The sequence below is a fragment of the Triticum dicoccoides genome, chromosome 3A (assembly GCF_002162155.2).
Source record: "Triticum dicoccoides isolate Atlit2015 ecotype Zavitan chromosome 3A, WEW_v2.0, whole genome shotgun sequence".
NCBI classification, from domain to species: domain Eukaryota; kingdom Viridiplantae; phylum Streptophyta; class Magnoliopsida; order Poales; family Poaceae; genus Triticum; species Triticum dicoccoides.
The window spans coordinates 717,744,485-717,761,994 of NC_041384.1; the positions used below are offsets into that span (position 1 = coordinate 717,744,485).

Here is a 17,510-nt window from a genome sequence, read left to right on the forward strand (position 1 = left end):
CATTTATTCAAGAGAGAAATCCATAGCAAGCATTAGTGAGAATAGATTCACCACGCCGAATCAAGAATTCTACTCCACCTCGCCCTGGTGACTTGATATCGATGGAAGTTTGCCCTCTTTCTAGCCCACCAAATGATCAGCTCATCAGTGATGTTGGTTCCAGCTGGGAACACCTCGTTGAACTGCCTCACGTCGTTGGAGTTGCGTTCTGCCATGATTATAGCAGCCAACCGTCGCCGTCGCTCATGTCGATGGGCCCTCCTTTCTTCTCTTGCAACCCTTCTTGCTGCCCTACCCAACTCCTCCTGGTCATCAACAACGTCTCCATGGCTGGGATCCATCTCTTTGACTGGCGGCTGGGTTGTAGTGGTGCTGGCGGCTAGGTTTTGGGTAGGGGGAGAGAGGGTTCGCCTTCTTATAGACAACACAGAAGGCTTCGGGAGTTTGATCCAATAACAAAGCCCAATCAAAGGCCCATTTTCACAGGCTCGGACAAATTCAGAAATAGCCAAACATGTTTCAGAGCACAGAACATGTTCAGACAAATTCAGAAATAGCCAAACATGTTTCAGAGCACAAAACAGGTTCGGACAAATTCAGAAATAGCCAAACATGTTTCAGAGCACAGAACAGGTTCAGACAAATTCAGAAATAGCCAAACATGTTTCAGAGCACAGAACAGGTTCAGACAAATTCAGAAATAGCCAAACATGTTTCAGAGCACAGAACAGGTTCAGACAAATTCAGAAATAGCCAAACATGTTTCAGAGCACATAACAGGTTCAGACAAATTCAGAAAGTGCCAAATAGGGTTCAGACCACATAATAGGTTCAAACAAATAAAGAAAGTACCAAACAGGTTTCAGACCACAGAATAGGTTCAGACAACTTGACCACAGAACAGGTTTCATCTCAGCTTACATGTCACTTCAGTAGTTACCACTGCAATAGAAATAACCTTTCAATTTGGAGCTTGTCATTCTCTTCCTCTTGGTCCCAACTTGATTATCTGAAGTGGTTGCAGCTCTTGGAACAGTGAATCCATGAGTCCTCCCTCTACCTGTAGGCCTACCTCTTTTAGCTCTTGGTGCAGGGCCTGGTGCAGATGCAGAAGGGCCTGGGCCAGATGCAGAAGGGGCTGGTGCAGATGCAGATGGAGTTGCAGCAGGTACTGTTGTGGTTCTTGCAGTTGCAAGAGGAACTGTTCTAGATGAACCAGCTAAGTCTTCATAAACTGCCCTGTTTTCCTGCTTGTAACACATAACATTTCTTTTAAAAATTATTTTTGGATGAAAAAGTATGTCTAGAGGAACTGAAATTTTTATAAGAGGTTCAGAAAAATTACCTGATGTCCTGTCTTCCTCATCTGAAGCCTAGGCCTTAGAGTCTTGTTGCAATTTGTATACCTATGTCCCTCCAAACCACAATTTCCATAGGTGATAGTACCCATCCTACTAGTGTCTCTAGGAGCTGGAACCTCAAACTCACCCTTCCTCCTTGTTGTCTGCTTTTTCCCTGCCTTTTCTTTGAACACAGGAGGCTGGATATCTAGAGTGTTTGTATCAGGCCAGCAGTCTGGACCAGGGACAGGGAAAATTATTGCTTTGTATGCCTCCAGGTACAGTGGCTTCTTGAAGAATTCATTAACATAGTCTTCAGGATGGAGCTTTTGCTTTGTCAATGCAGATATGACATGACTGCAAGGACAACCTGTCATGTCCCATCTCTTGCAGTCACATGTACATGTTTCCATGTCCACACAATATTGGTTTTCTTTGCTTGTTACTTGCCAAACTGTCTCACCAGCTCTGTCAGCCTGGCAGTGCTTGGCATACTTTTTGTTCTCTTCTAAAATCTCTGAGTAATTTGGTGTGATTGTCCACCTGCATGTCTGCAACTTCTCCCTAGTCTGCTGCCTCTTTATCATCTGCTTGGTTCTAATCCCTTCAAACATTGTCCTTATTGGTTTGGCTCTAACATCAAGTATCATCTTGTTGAAGACTTCACTAAGGCTGTTCACAACTAGATCTATTTTGCAAGTATGATCCATAGCATACCTAGCCCAAGGAGAGACCTCTATATTTTTAAGCCATTTCCAAGCATCCTCAGACTGTGCTTTCAGAGCTGCCATCCCTAATTCATGCCCATGCCTAGTGTAAGAGTAGCTAGTCTGGTCAACACACTGCTTTAGTTCTTTGCTTCTATACCCAGTTGCTTGAAAGTTTGCATATATGTGCCTAAGACAGAATCTTTGAGGTGAATCAGGGAACATCTCATTTATTGCCTTAAGTAACCCCTATACATTCAGTAAACAGGGTCACACATGAACACAGAGAAATAATTCCATGAAGTACTATACTATAGCATCAATGATTTACTTGCTAACCTTTTGCCTGTCAGATATTATTGTGTATGTTCCAAATTTGTTACCACTACCAATGCAGCATCTCAGCTGAGTTAAAAACCAAGTCCAACTTTCTCCATCTTCCTTGTCAACCACACCAAAAGCTATGGGGTAGATGTTGTTGTTGCCATCCCTTCTTGTGGCAGCAAGAATTTGTTGTCCAGTGGTTAATTTGATGAAACACCCATCAAGCCCTGGATGCAGTAAAACATTAGCTACAGGCCAAATATGACCCAAAATTCAGAACAGTAAATTCAACAACAATTACCTATAAATGGTCTGCAACCATTCAGAAACCCTTCCTTTGATGCTGCCAGACAATAGAACATGTACTTGAATCTAGGAGTGGGTGCAGGATTTTCTGGGTCAATAAATGTTGTTACAATACATCTGCTCCCAGGGTTTGTGTCAAGAACAGCTTGAAGATAATCCCTCAGTCTCAAGTATTGTTGCTTGTGGTCACCTTGCACCACATCAACAGCCTTCCTCCTTGCCCTATATGCCACACTTCTTGAAACATCAACTGAAAACTTAGTCTTAGTCTTTTTTATTAATGCATCCACAGGAGCTCTAATGTCATCTCTCAATGCTGGTTATACTGATTTGGACAACCACTTTGTAGTAACCTTTGTGTTCTCTGCACATGCTCCACAAGTGTGCAGCATATCACACTTCTTGATGCAGAAAGTTTGCTCATGAGCTATCTTAGAGGCACAGATATAAAAATCACATCCATGTGCTCTCTCTGAGCACCAAACAATAATCCTATCAGGGGCATTTTTGTGATACTGGAAATCCCTAAGTGCATCTCTGAACACATAAACATTGGTGAAGCACAACCCCTTACAAAACTGTTCTTGTGGATCTGGAAGCTTTTCATTGAACCATACCCTTTCCTTCATCTTCTTTGACCTTCTCTTCCTACCACTTGGTAGTTTGAAAGCTCCTTCAATCCCATCTTCTTCATCACTAATTCCAGGATCACCAGGAAAATAAAATTCATCTGCTTTAGGAAACCAGTCTGGTTTTTCCTTGTTCTCAACCTCATGGTGTGATCTACTTGTTGGACCAGGATTTCTCACTGCCTTCAGCTTCTGGACCATTGATCTATTTTGTTTTGCAGCTTCTTCTTCAGAGGAGGAGCCTGTATGTAATTCCACATTGTTGCCATCTTCATCAGAAAGAAATTCAGACACATCAGTGTCACCTTCAAAATGGTTAAGGTCAGCTTCTTTTTGAAGATTGTTGTTCTTAAGCTCATCCTTTCTGTCTTTGGTTGCATCCACCAGCTTCGTGCAACTTTGTTGTGTGTTAATACAATGTTCAGCAAAATAACTATCTCTATTTTCATCTGCATTAGAAGGCTCATCTGCTCTGACAACTCGTATGTTCACAATCTTTTCCTTATCTAATTGGATCAACATCTGCTGCACATCATCTTCACAACCAACATGCTCTAGACCTTCTATTCCTTTCTCCTCATCAACAACATAGTACATATAATCATTAGCTCCACAGCCCTCAGACGCAATAAGAGAAACCAGAGTAATATATGATATGTCTGACTAGTAAATTCTTCTAACCATAGATTCTCTGGTTAGAAAATGAAACCAAATTTCCCACTTTGGGTCATCAATACTGCAACATAGATTAAGATAGTTATAATTAAACGGCCTGGACAATATTAAGATTTCTCATAGTTAACTGTTTTTCAGTTCTCTGACAGCTTGGATTCACTGAAAACACAATACAATGTTAAGGTTGCTAACAGATTTCAATTTATGCACAAACAGGGTTGTAATCTGAATCTAAGTGTGCAACTAGCCTATATATCATGCTTCTAAAATTAACCTAAAATTACATAAATATTATGAGAAATCAGATGCCATACCTCGCTCCGCCAGCAGGACGAGGAACCTTGCACCGGCCTCGACCTACGCTTCTTCTCGTCGATGGTACTACAACCGGAGGCGGCCTCACCGACATCTGGGACGGCTGAGATTGCGGTTGGGAAGGCTGTGGAACCACGAAGCTTGTGCTGCCTAGCCAGTTATCAACCTCCGAGAAGCCGGCAACATCGCCTCCCACCACGTTGGGGGGGATGCCTCCAAGCGATTCGGCGCCGGAGTTTGCATCCACCGCCGCCATGAACGCCGCCGGCTAGGGTTAGGAGAAGAGCTCGGGGGAGAGTGAGGGAGTGTGGGGACGAGCGGCCCGGTTGGCCAGCTTAGTCCTGCTCCGACCAGGTGCGACCGCGACGGCCGGGTCTAACGGCTGCGAGGGAGCGCCGTTAGCCGTTACCACTGGCGTCCACCTGACATGTGGGCCACTGCTGTCAGATACGGGTTTAAACGCTCTAAAACGGTCAATTCGTCAACTTGGTAGTTTTTAGTCACGCGCTTCCAATTTTTTGGTAGTTATCAGCCATTTTTAAAAAAGTAATAGTTCTGTGGGACGGAAGCCTCAATTCTGGTAGTTTTTTGTCAAACACTCGCCATCCGGTCATACACCTAACAATTACACAACCACGTGCATGGGCCATGCAGGCGAGCACACATGTACAATCTGGAGTAGACCAAGCAATTACGCAGGCACATGCAGAGCAGAGCCCATGCAACCAACCACGCACGCGCAGCTCCCAACACCCTTTGCCAATAAAAAAACACAGCACCTCTCCGGCTAAACCATGTGCCACGCTAACGTAATTTAACCTGTGTAAACCAATTCGGCCGCACCCGACGGTCGACTGATGAACTACTCGGTCGCACGTACACAACGTGCATACACAGAAGGAAAGAACGGGCGAGAAGCAGCATGACGACCCGAACACCACCACGCCACCCGAACCCGAACCACCACGCCGGCCACCTGGACGGCGCGGGCCATTACGACCGAAAGAAGAGCCCACCATCGAGTTAATGTACGCGAGAGCAACGAAGACCTACATTGAATAACGTAGCAGGAAGAACGATCTATTTATAGCCCCTGCAACATATCTACCAGGGTCTCTAGATTGCACCACGAAAGCGGCAAAGTCTGTAGACGCAACGGCGACAGCGGCACCGATCAAAAATAGTATAGCAGGTCGTAGACTAAACATAAATTAAATCTAAACTGTCGTAGCAGCACCGATCAAAAAGCACTCAAAGGCTGTACGCCAGGTCTCTCGATCCAGATGGGCCGGCCCGTCTATGTTTTTTTCTGCATTCAAAAGAGGAAAAGTAAATCGGCAAGAGCGTGAATCGAACCTACAACCTCCTCCTTTGTGCTTGAAGGCAATGACCACCCCGACAACCAACCTAATGTGTATACGTACATCTTTCACATCCTTTTTATCCATCTACTTTCCTTTTTTTCTTTTTTCCCCTTCATCCTGGTTCAATGAACTTTTCAATTTTTTCGTGAACTTTTTCGCAAACCAATGAACATATTTTCAAAATGAAAGAAATTTTATCAAATTTGATGAACATTTTTTTTTCCAAATTCGATTAACTTTTTTCAATTTGGATGAACTCTTTTTCAAACTCAAACTTTTTACCAAAATCGATGAACTCTTTTTTCAAATTCGACGATTTTTTTCAAAGTCAATGAACACTTTTCAAAATCAATGAACCTTTTTGCAAGTCGATGAACTCTTTCAAGATCGATGAACTATTTTCAAAATCGATGAACTTTTTTTCAAAACCGATGAACTATTTTTCAAAATCAATGAACTCTTTTCAAAATTGACGAACCCTTTTCGAAACCTATGAACTTTTTTCAAAATTGTGAACTTTTTTTTCAAAATCGTGATCTTTTTTTCAAAGTCGATGAACTTTTTTCAAAATCGATGAACTTTTTTTACAAAAGCGATGTTTTTTTTGAAATACGCTCTTTTTGTTCGAAACCAATGAACTTTTCTGTAATTCATGAAAATTTTCCCAAATGTTTTCAAATAATTTAAAAATCAAAGCGCTACAGTACGTTTACATGTATATGAATAAATTGTGCGGCGACAGAGTACTTTAAACAGTCTTCCTTGATTTCGCCAGTAGTCCGGTGTAGTGTAGTTGGTTTGCCCGTGTCGTTCGCTACTCGACCAATTTTTGGCTGTTCTTTGCTCGCTTGACTTTTTGCTGGGCCGGCCCAGTTCACAGCCGCGTGGGCGCCCGAACTGCCAACTGGCGCTAAAGGCGCCCGTTAGGAGCTCCCGTACGCCAGACGATCGAGTCGGCACCGCCTTCCCAGCGCAAAGCGGTACCGCGTACGCTGACGCAGCCCACCACACGTCGACGAAGGGCGACGCGCAGCCCAGAGAAGGAAGGAGGCCCGCCCACGTATACAACCAACGTATAAACCCTAGAAAAGCAAGTCAACGGAGCAGGCTGGCCCATGCGCACCCAATATCGCTAGCTGCACCAACAGAGTAGCTACGCACGTTCAAAAAATTTGAAACAAAACCCTGGATACACAACGCATTTGTACACCACCATGTACCAAAAAAATAACACGTGCCATGTGCCACTTTACCTAGGGGTCATTTTCATCCAAGTGTATCAATATTGGAGCGAAAACTTGGCCTGAAATAGATGCTTGGGTACTAGCACAACTTGACTCAACAAGGAGTATATCCAGCACTGAGTACCAGATCGATTAAACAGCTATCACCACCACCATCTGCAAAAATTAATCTGATGGTAGGTGATCTATGCACATAAATAATGATTTAGCAACATATACTCCTTGTAACAAATGTCCAGTTAATGATCACTATTGTAACTACTACTTTAACCATTGGCAATTTCAGACAGAAAAGATCAAACAATCAAGATGACAGTGTGCACTAATCAACAATCCCTAACACATTTTCGGATAAAGATCAACAACATCTACACGCACAAGATTTAGTATTCAGATTCAGATTCAGTATTCAGTGCCCCTCTATCTTTATCAAATTCAGATGCAAATTCTCACTGGACAAAAAGCCATCACAAGATTCATAACCAAGATGCAACTGTAGGAAAAAAGCTGAACGTACACGGTGCGAACAGGACCGCTGATGCCGACGGTGAAGACGTGGTCGGCGAAGTGGCGGGAGAAGAGAGGCGGCACGTGCTTGGAGAAGACCAATTTTAGCCAAGAGCGATTCTTGGTGTGGACTGTGGAGTTGAGCAGATGCAGTCGGGACCGACTTCGTGGCCGACGGCATCCACCCAGTGAGGAGGTGTTCGACGACATGTAGGGCTAGCTTCGGCTCGCCGCCCTCGGGGAAGGACGTCTCCCGTCGGGGAGCATATAAAAAAAAATCAAGCCTTCTCCTTGCCATGGTTCTCCATGGGGAACGAGGGGGAAGCAACGCGGCGGTGGCGTGGGGCGGGGGAGCTCCAAGCGTCGCGCGGGAGAGCTATGTGGGGGAGCAGAGGAGGGGAGCTCTGGCATGGGGGAGCTGACCAAGGGAGCTCCAACGACGCGTAGGAGAGCTATGGGGGGAGCAGAGGAGGGGAGCTCTAGCGTGGGGGAGCTGAGCAAGGGAGCTCTGCGCGCGGGGGAGCCGAGCAGGGGAGGTCTAGGGAGACAAGCAAGGAGTGTGGGTTGTGTCGAAAATTTGTGGAGGGTCTTTTTGCAAAAAATGCCACCGCAACATTCTTTTTCGGACGAAGAGAGTAACTCGTTACACCTCCTAAAATGTCGGGATCTGATTAGAGCATGGTTAATAATACAACCAACAATCGGCTATAAGAAGTTGCCCTGTCATCTAGAGTCAACCTAATAGTCGGCTTGTATAATAGTAAGTGTTAAATATGTACTATTTTATTAATAGTTGTCCCACCTTACAATCTCATAAAATGTCATTGGTCTCGTGCTATAGCTAGCTCTTATTTTATAGCCCGCTTGTCTTCTCTCTCCTCGAACTAAATAAAGATATAACATTTTAGTCTTTATAGCCTGCTTATATCATTCTATTGTACTTGCTCTTACGTCATCCTTTACGTTACCATTTTTGTAACCAAACATAGTTTATAAACCGTAAACACCTATTCAGAAGCCTGCAAAGCCAACCCCAATTTCTAAGATGCATAACAACAAATGACCTTAAACTTGCAAAAACCAATTCTAGTTTCGGAGACTATGCCAACTTGTGTGATCTTGCAAAGTCAAATCAAACCAGTAAACTATATTCAAGTCGGTTGGTGGACTGAAAGTTCTCCAAATTATCTGTACCACAATAATTGTCTGGATGGGATATACTTTGAAGTACTGTCCTTGCAAAAAAAAAAAAAATCAACAATCCTTGACACCTACAGGCCATGCATGTATGGTACTTCATCTGTTCCTAAATATAAGTCTTTTAGGAGATTTTAATATGAATTACATATGGACGTATATAGACATATTTTAAAATGTAGATTCACTCGTTTAGCTTCATATGTAGTCTATATTGGAATTCATTCGTTTGGCTCCGTATGTAGTCCATATTGAAATCTCTAAAAAGACTTTACGTAACTAGAAGGGAAGACTGGACTAGCGGATCAGGTATCTTCATTTGTCCCCTTCATCCATAGGCCGTGCGTACAACGCCATATACTCTCATACGTCCTGCTCACTTAGTTACTTGCCATGCCATGCGTTGTGGGTAACAGGAAGCAGAGGCTCCAGGCAATTTGTTTACCAAGTCAGGCTCAGTTGCCGTGTGCTAGACTTCTGATGTCTCACTCAGTGTAGTGAAGAATTCCATGAGCGAGAGACTGGAGATCACATCAATGGGACAGAGAAAGTATGGTGTAGTCTCTGCTTTCTTTGTCTTACCATCATCTAGTCACCTTCCTGCATTTACCACTCTCAAGTTGATAGGCTGATATAGCGATGTACTCCCTCCGTTTATTTTTGTAAATCATTTCAGACAACTCAAAATGTGTTGTTTTGTACATTGTCTGAAATGTCTTCAAAGTCTTATAAAAATGAACAAAGGAAGTATTAGAATCCATTCCACCAGTCGAGCCACATGGCATTGAAAATTTGAAATACTGCCCTCCATTCACACTTCACTGTCTATATCAACTATTGACAAAGAAGGAAATGGAACAGCAGTTCACCTATTTCAACTGCAAGGTTAGTTTTCGTAGTTCACTCTAAATTTTCCTCTGTCTTCTCCACCCAATCATATCCCCTTCTCTGCTCCTGATTCCTCATCACTTGTTAACTCAAAGAAGTGGGTAAGCATGCATCTGCCTTTTCTCCACTTGGTCATCATCGTGCTCCTGATTCCTTGGCCCTTCAGTTCAGTGCTTCTGTGCGCACCTGTCAGTGTGCTTGTCCCTGGCATGAGACTCGCTCCTGACAAAACTCTCACCTCGGACCAAGGTTCGTTCGCCTTAGACTTCTTTACCCCCTCAAATTCAACTGAAAATACATATGTTGGCATATGGTTCAACGATATCCCATTGCGCACCATCGTCTGGGTTGCCAACCGCGATAATCCGATCACTGATGCTTCATCCGCGATGCTTACTATGACCGGCAACTCTAGCCTTATGTTGTCTGAAAACAATGGCCACCACATACTTTGGATGGCAAACACAATCACTGGCAGCAACTCTTCGGCCAAACTTCTCAACAATGGCAATCTTGTAGTCCTATCATCAGACAGTGACATGTTATGGCAGAGTTTCGAGAATCCAAGCGACACCATCCTTGCTGGCATGCCTATGCAGGCGACCCACAAGACACACCCACCATGGCGGATCATCTCTTGGAAGGGCCCTGAAGACCCGTCAAAAGGCAGGTTCTCTGTTGGGAATGACCTTGACACTCCCCTACAGTCCTTCATCTGGAATGGGTCAGTGCCATACTTCCGTGCTGCTGTGAGGAACGGCTATGTATCCTCCAACGGGGGCCTCCAGGCAGTTAGTCCACTCATGTATTTGACGATTTACATGGGCACCAATGGCGAGACCTATTCAACATTTGGACTATCAGATGGCTCCTCCAGGATATTTTACAAGGTTGACTACTCTGGAAAGACCACGATATGGAGATGGAATACCAGCTTAACAGATTGGACCCTCATTACATCGTGGCCAGCTTACCGGTGCAATCTCTATGGATACTGTGGTGCATATGGCTACTACGACAACACACAGGGAATTCCTACATGCAAGTGCCTTGCTGGATTTGACCCTAGTAACAAAACAGAGTGGGTTGGAGGCATTTTTTCTCATGGTTGCCGGCGAAAGGAGGAACTGCAGTGTGGTGGACAGGACAATTTCCTGACCTTGCCAGCAATGAAGGTGCCAGACAAGTTTGTACGCCCGTGGAACAAAAGCTATGATGACTGCAAAGTGGAGTGCAGCAAAAATTGCTCATCTGTAGCATATGCTTATGCTAATCTAAGCACCACCTACATTGATGGGGATGCAACAAGGTGCCTGATGTGGACCGGGGAGCTGATTGACGTGGGGAAGGGTGCCATTGGCAATGAGAACCTATATCTCCGGCTTGCTGCCTTGTCAAGTATGTTCCTCCTTCTTTCTTTTCTTGAACACAAGTACACTCCTCTTTCTATTGCTCTTGTTTATGTTCATCAACGTTTCAGTTTAAGAATTTGTGTGTAACATAAGAAGCAGAGCATTACAACTTGCTGTTTTAACTTGATAATAAATTGTGAGTTGCTGACACTTTGGCTCCACCACTACACGCAGCAAAATCACTAGATGGTATTAGTTCTATCCCCATGTTGTTGCCATTTGCTTGGTGTTTGTACTATGTACTATATATGTCAATTCATTTAGCATGTCAAAATGGTGATACAGGTATTGAGCCCAAGTGCACATCTAAAATATTCCTTATGCAATTAACTAAACTGTAGATTACTCGTGATACTCAGACAACATTGTTAAAGTACTCCCTCCGTTCTAAAATATAAGGTGTATTAGTTTTTTTAGAAGTCAAACATGTGCATGTTTGACCAAGTTTTTAGAAAAAAAAATATCTACAACACCAAATTTGTATCATTAGATCCATCACGAAAAGTATTTTTCATATTTTATTTATTTTCTATTATGGATGCTGATATTTTATTCTATAATCTTGGTCAAACATACAAGTTTGACTTGCATGAAAATCGATAGACCTTATATTCTAGAACGGGAGGGAGTAAAGATTTACAATAAATTGAACGTCATAACATTGTTCTTTTTCAGGAAAAGGGCAAAAGAGCATCGTAATAAAAGTTATACCAGGAATTTCAGCAAGTGTGTTGCTGATACTTCTATTGGCATGCCTTGTATGGTCCTGCAAGTTTAAAGGTAATCCATTGATTTAAATTTTTAAGCAGTTTGGAAGACACAAATTCTGGCCTTTTTAAGACAACAAAGATGATATTTCTCTTAGGAAAACATGACAAGAAAGGAAGACCAAAGAGACTGATAATGGGGGATTTGCGCAGTAGTGATGGACTCGGAGAGGAAACTCATGAACTTCCATTTATTAGCTTTGAGGAAATAGTTGCTGCAACAAACAACTTCTCTATGTCCAATTTGCTAGGAGAAGGCGGCTTTGGTAAAGTTTACAAGGTAAACGTAGACACAACAACGTATCTAATTGCACTGAAATATGAAAAATTTGTCACTTTTTGCTGTGATTCAAAACCAAACCATACTATTTTGTAACCTTAATTTTCTCCTCGTTGTTATAATGCAGGGGCTCTTCCATGGCAACAAAGAAGTTGCTGTTAAAAGGCTCAGTAGAGGTTCTGGGCAGGGGGCAATAGAGTTTAGGAATGAAGTAGTCGTGATTGCTAAACTGCAACACAAAAACCTTGTAAGGCTTGTCTGTTATTTTGTGCAGGGCGATGAAAAGCTACTTATTTATGAGTATCTGCCAAACAGAAGCCTGGATACCACTCTTCCTTTTCAGTATGTTCTGATCACAAATTAATCAGCCAACAATCATTTGACACCACATCTTAAATCATAATCCGATACTACTCTTGCAGATTCTGAAAAGAAGCCAATGCTTCACTGGCCAACACGATTCAATATAATCAAAGGAGTAGCTAGAGGACTACTCTATCTACATCAAGACTCAAGACTGATGATAATTCATAGGGATCTGAAAACAAGCAACATTTTGCTAGATGGGAATATGAATCCCTAGATATCTGATTTTGGCATGGCAAGAATCTTTGGTGGAGATGAGCAACAAGCAAACACTAACCGAGTTGTCGGAACATAGTAAGTACTATCTTGCGTGTAGTTGTTAATTAAAGTCATACATAGTTAAACTCAACTCGAAACGTACAAGTCGGGCTGATGATGTGATTTATCCATCGGTTATATGTCTCCGGAATATGCAATGGAAGGCCTCTTTTCTGTTAAGTCTGATGTTTATAAATTTGGAGTGTTGCTCTTGGAAACTGTAAGTGGTCTAAGGATTAGCTCAACCTAGAACATCAATGAGTTCCCCAACCTTATAATATATGTAAGATTATGATTTATCGTTATCGATGTCTGGAATTCCTTTGACCACATGACTTATTTTTTTTCATTTGATTTATTCAGGCATGGAGGGAAGGGCTAGCAATGGATTTGGTGGATCCATCAGTTTCAGAGAGTTGCTCGAATGAAGAGGCTTTATGTTGCATTCATGTTGGGCTCTTGTGTGTTCAGGATGATCCGGATGTCAGACCACTCAAGTCAACTGTTGTATCAACGTTGGAGAGTAGAAGCACACCAGTTGCAACGCCTGATAAGCCACTGTATTTTTCTCGGAGGAATAAGGTAGCAAAGAGAGCAGACTACGGTCAGGACTCTGTGGATATGGAAGCCCTTACAGTACTGGAGGGGCGATAGGGTCTCGAAGTTTTCAAGTTCCACCCGTGCACTGTTTCCTGTTCTCCCATGCTTGCATTGAGATGATTTTGCAGCACTCTTTCAAAGCCAAAGCTTCCAAAAGGTGTGATTTCACCCCCTCAGTTCAAAGATGGAATCTACCGTGGGAGGACAAGGTTATGGTCAACCTTGATACTGCCATCTTCTTACAATCTGAATATATTGGTGCTGGTGTTGTACTTTTGTGTCCAGTGATCACTTCTATGAGAATGTGTGATCACTTCTATGAGAAGGTTTGCGATCCTGAACCCGCTGAAGTAATGGCCACTCGATGTTCTTTTATCATGTTCTCTTGTTGATGGTATTCAGAGGAATATCTTAGCTTGTGATTGTTCATCTCTGGTGTCCAAGCTGAATGCCTCTGAAGCTGAACGATTGGCTACTGGTGCTGTCGCCCATGACATCAAGTTATTACCGTTGTTGAAGTTTGTTTCAGTTTCCTTTATTCATGTTAGTTGAGCATGTAATAGGGCGGCTCATGCTATCACGCGATCTGCGGAGCATGTTGTCGTAGGTGCTTGGTATGTCGAAGCTCCGGATTTCATCGGACCCGTACTTTGTAATGAACTTATTGTCATTTAATCAATGAAGCGCCACCCATTGCCTAAAAAAACTTGCTAAAGTATTGAGCTCCCACTGGAATCAAACACACTGGAGTCCTCACTTACAAATATTGATTTCAGTTTTGCGGCATGCTACAATACCTCTGGGGTTCCACTCTGTGAAGTCTGGAGCATACCAATTTGTGATTCCTTCTATAAAAGAGTGAGAGGGATGATTTGTTTATTTCTTTCATTTTTTTCCATGTGGAAGGGGGACATAACCCCTCTGCCACTTCTAAGGGGTATTTTGATCAAAGTAATGGTCCAACGCCTTTGACCGAACGAAATCTTGACAGAAGGGCATTCGAGCAACCTCAGGAGCAAATCTAAGGACAAAACTGAGCAGGCTCGAAAAGTGAGGGCAAAATCTGTAGAAACCAACTACAGTCAAAGATGCAAGTGTCTCTATAAAATACATTGGACATTATATATGACAAGTACAAAATGTCAGGCAAATGAATGTTAGATGCGTTTCTCGCCCATAAAAGTGGTTTTTAAGAAAACATCAAGCTCTTTGACAATCTTAATATAAAGAAAAGCATTTTATCAGCACGCCGAACTCTGTGATCTTGGTTTATTTTGAACCTTGAGGGCGTTCCCAAACAGGGATTGTCGACCTGGCAGAGCCAAGTCCTGGGATTGTTGGCTGCGGACGCGATTGGGCCAGCCCATCAAGCGTGAAGCGAAGTTTTTTTTTACTTTTCCGTAAAGTGCAACGTAAAAATACCCAAAAAGAGACAAACCGGGGGAATCGTAACTGCGACTAGGAGCTGCTAATGATCTGTCACTGATATAATTAGAAGCCCGACCGTAGTTTATAGAAAATGCAGTGTCGAGATTTGAAAACGTGTTTTAAGAGCAAACTTTACAAATGTAAACAAAAATTGAAATCCCCAAACATTTTCTAAAGTGCGAACATGTTATGAAATTCCGAATACTTTTGAAAAACAGACAATTTTTTTAAAACACAATCAGTTTTTAAAAGCGAACACTTTTTGATACATAAACATTTTTATGAAAAGGGGGACACTTTTTAATCCTGAATTTTTTTTGCACAAACTTTTTTTGTCTTTTCATAAATTAAAAAAATGTTTGGGAATTTTCAAAAATGTTCGTGCATTTCATAGTTTGTACAAAATTTCAAGAAATGTTAATGTTTCCTATTTTTGGTCCAAAATAGAAAATTGTCTCGTGTTTCGAAGACGTGTTTGAAATTAAATTCAAGCTATATTTACATTTTAAAAAATCGTTATTTCAAAAATTGTTCACATTTGTCACAAGATGTTCAGATTTCCAAAAGTTTCAAATGTTTCTATTTTTTTAGATTTTTTGCAAAAATTGTGTCACATTTTCCAAAAAACATATTTGTGGAATTGTGTAAATTATTTGTGTTTAAAAAAGGGTGACTTCAATTTCTAAACTTTTGAAAAGTGGCATTTTTTATAATTTGCAAAATTTAGAGTTGCATTTTTCAAAGTTTGGAAAATTGCACTGGCATTTCTTGGAATCGCCAGAATTGGAGTGGCATTTAACCAATTAACCCTTATTGAAAAATTGGCATGTCAAAATTGTTCACAACTTTTTTCAAGAAATGTTTAGATTTAAAAAAAGTGCTTGCATATATGGACACTCCTGTCTATTCTTATTGAGGACGCACTATCTATCGCCATGAGCAGCCGAGTGGCTAGTTGCGGGCGCTCTCAGTGCAAGATCCGAGATTGACTCCTGTAAATCACTCTAGTTAGAGTATTTTTTTTGTCGTTCGGTAAATTTTCGTCGCTCTTTATAGAAGACAAGTGGCTTTGGTAGTTCAAAAAAAGTCATTACAAAATATTGAACTATTTATTATCATTATGAAAATGAAAAACAAAGAAACAAAAAAAAGGAAAGGAAAACAAACAAAATAAAATCAGAGCAGCCGGTCAATAATCCTAGTATTTTTTTTGCAGAAATAACCCTAGTATTTGACTTGCCACGTCAGCAAATACCAGCTAAACGCCCTGAAGGTTCAAAATAGACCGGGAACAAAAAGTTTGGTGCGCCATTTTCGATATTACAAGTTCATGATTTGATTTAGCTTTCCGTCTATAAATTCAAGGTCTGTTTCGAACTATTTCCAAAAACACTTGGGCACAAACGCACATCAGCTCGCGCAGCGCAACACATGCGCGGAGCAGGAGAAACCAAGGGAAGGGAGAGGCCCAAGATCGCAACAGCGCGCACATTTTATTTCCTTCTCTACACACTGCACGTGGCGCACGCGCGCGGACCGACCGACCGACAGATCACACAGCCCGGGCGACGAACACAAGAAACGCACAACGAGATTCTTCGGGGATCCTCTCCGGTCTCCGCCTTGCGCCTGCCGGCGACCGAGCCGAGGCGCGGCAGCCTACCGCCTCCGCGAGCGCGGCTTGACGTTCTTCCTGGTGCTGCGGCGGACGTGGCAGAGCACCCAGTACTCCTCCTCCTCGCCGTCGTCGGCGCGGCGGTAGCACCGCGGGTCCGTGATCTCGTACTCGGACATGACCCACCCGGTGCTCCGCCGCCCCTGCGCACTGTCCCGGGCGTAGAAGCAGTAGCGCGTCATGGACCACCGCGCCACCACGCCCAGCTCCGTCACGGACCGCCGGTCCTCCCTGTTGCCGCTGTGCATCCACGTGCCGCCGCCGCCCAACGGGGTGCGCCGCACCTGCACCGGGCCCCCCTTCCCGCGCCGCCGCGCATGGAAGAAGTAGCCGTGACCGCGCCGCAGCAGCCCGTGCCGCTCCAGAAGGTCCCACGGCGGCGCCGCGCACGGGTCCGCCTCCACCACCGCGCCCGCCACGCGCGGCGCGAACCCGCGCAGCTGCGGCCGCAGGAAGTGCAGCACCAGCTCGTCCTCTGTCGGCTCGAACGACTCGACCCCCTCCTCCTCCTTCACCTCCACTCCGCCGGCGCCGCCCAGATTTGTCTCCTCCTCCATTTCCTTCCGGTGAGGTCTCCCCTCCCTCCGATGAAGTCAAGGAGGCTGAGCCACCCGACAAGAAGATGCGGCTGCGTTTCTTTCCAACCACCGCACCGCTCGTACTTGTTGCATTTCCCTACTCGGCCCAACACGCGTAGCCCGCCGAGATGGCCTGCTCGATCGGGCCCGATCGGGGCAGCTGTGAAGGCACAAAAGGCTCAACAACAAAGAAACATCAAGAAAGAAAAAAGCAGGCAAGGCTCTAAATTCTTCTCAAAAAACAAATGGCATGGCTCTAAATTTGGCGCAAATCTCCTCTTTTTTCTGGGGTCAATTTATGCCGTGTAAATGGAGATCACTAGTAAGTAAGGATGGAGAGATACGCATCGATTCTATAATTGTGATAACACGATCACTAATTAAGTAGTGCGATATGGGCGCATGTCCGTTAGTATATCCAGCACACTGGGGGAATGAAATGTCAAGGCCTTCCGACACGGTGAACTTCTTCTAGAACGCAGATCAGGTTATAAGGCATGTCCAATGGACCCTTAAGTCATTCGCATATGTTTAGATTGTACGGTCTAGACATGTTTTGTTATTCGACATGGACTTATTAGTCCGCTCGACAATCCAGACACATTTTTTTACGTAAATTGAAGACAAACTAGGAGGCTTTATGGGCATTC

At 43.4% G+C, this 17,510-nt stretch overlaps 3 protein-coding genes and 1 long non-coding RNA gene across 4 annotated transcripts; 1 reads left to right on the forward strand and 3 right to left on the reverse strand.

Annotated features, from left to right (window-relative positions):
* Positions 1–750: 750 nt before the first annotated feature.
* LOC119270449 lies at positions 751–2,780 on the reverse strand. The gene is made up of 4 exons (XM_037552449.1): positions 2,673–2,780; positions 2,387–2,598; positions 1,346–2,296; positions 751–1,247 (listed from the first exon to the last, which is right to left on the reverse strand). The coding sequence occupies exons 1-4, from the start codon at positions 2,731–2,733 to the stop codon at positions 930–932; spliced, it is 1,542 nt and encodes a 513-aa protein (XP_037408346.1). The 5' UTR covers positions 2,734–2,780; the 3' UTR covers positions 751–929.
* Positions 2,781–6,324: 3,544 nt separating this feature from the next.
* On the reverse strand, positions 6,325–7,893 carry LOC119270451. Its single transcript, XR_005134122.1, has 3 exons — positions 7,422–7,893; positions 6,914–7,060; positions 6,325–6,796 (listed from the first exon to the last, which is right to left on the reverse strand). It is a non-coding gene; the product is annotated as an uncharacterized LOC119270451 (long non-coding RNA).
* Positions 7,894–9,531: 1,638 nt separating this feature from the next.
* LOC119270448 (G-type lectin S-receptor-like serine/threonine-protein kinase SD1-13) lies at positions 9,532–13,869 on the forward strand. Its single transcript, XM_037552448.1, has 6 exons — positions 9,532–10,894; positions 11,584–11,688; positions 11,774–11,955; positions 12,083–12,297; positions 12,378–12,615; positions 12,943–13,869. The coding sequence occupies exons 1-5, from the start codon at positions 9,604–9,606 to the stop codon at positions 12,382–12,384; spliced, it is 1,800 nt and encodes a 599-aa protein (XP_037408345.1). The 5' UTR covers positions 9,532–9,603; the 3' UTR covers positions 12,385–12,615; positions 12,943–13,869.
* A 2,252-nt stretch (positions 13,870–16,121) lies between these two features.
* LOC119273450 (NAC domain-containing protein 92-like) lies at positions 16,122–16,888 on the reverse strand. The gene has a single exon (XM_037554600.1). The coding sequence runs from the start codon at positions 16,837–16,839 to the stop codon at positions 16,267–16,269; it is 573 nt and encodes a 190-aa protein (XP_037410497.1). The 5' UTR covers positions 16,840–16,888; the 3' UTR covers positions 16,122–16,266.
* Positions 16,889–17,510: the final 622 nt, after the last annotated feature.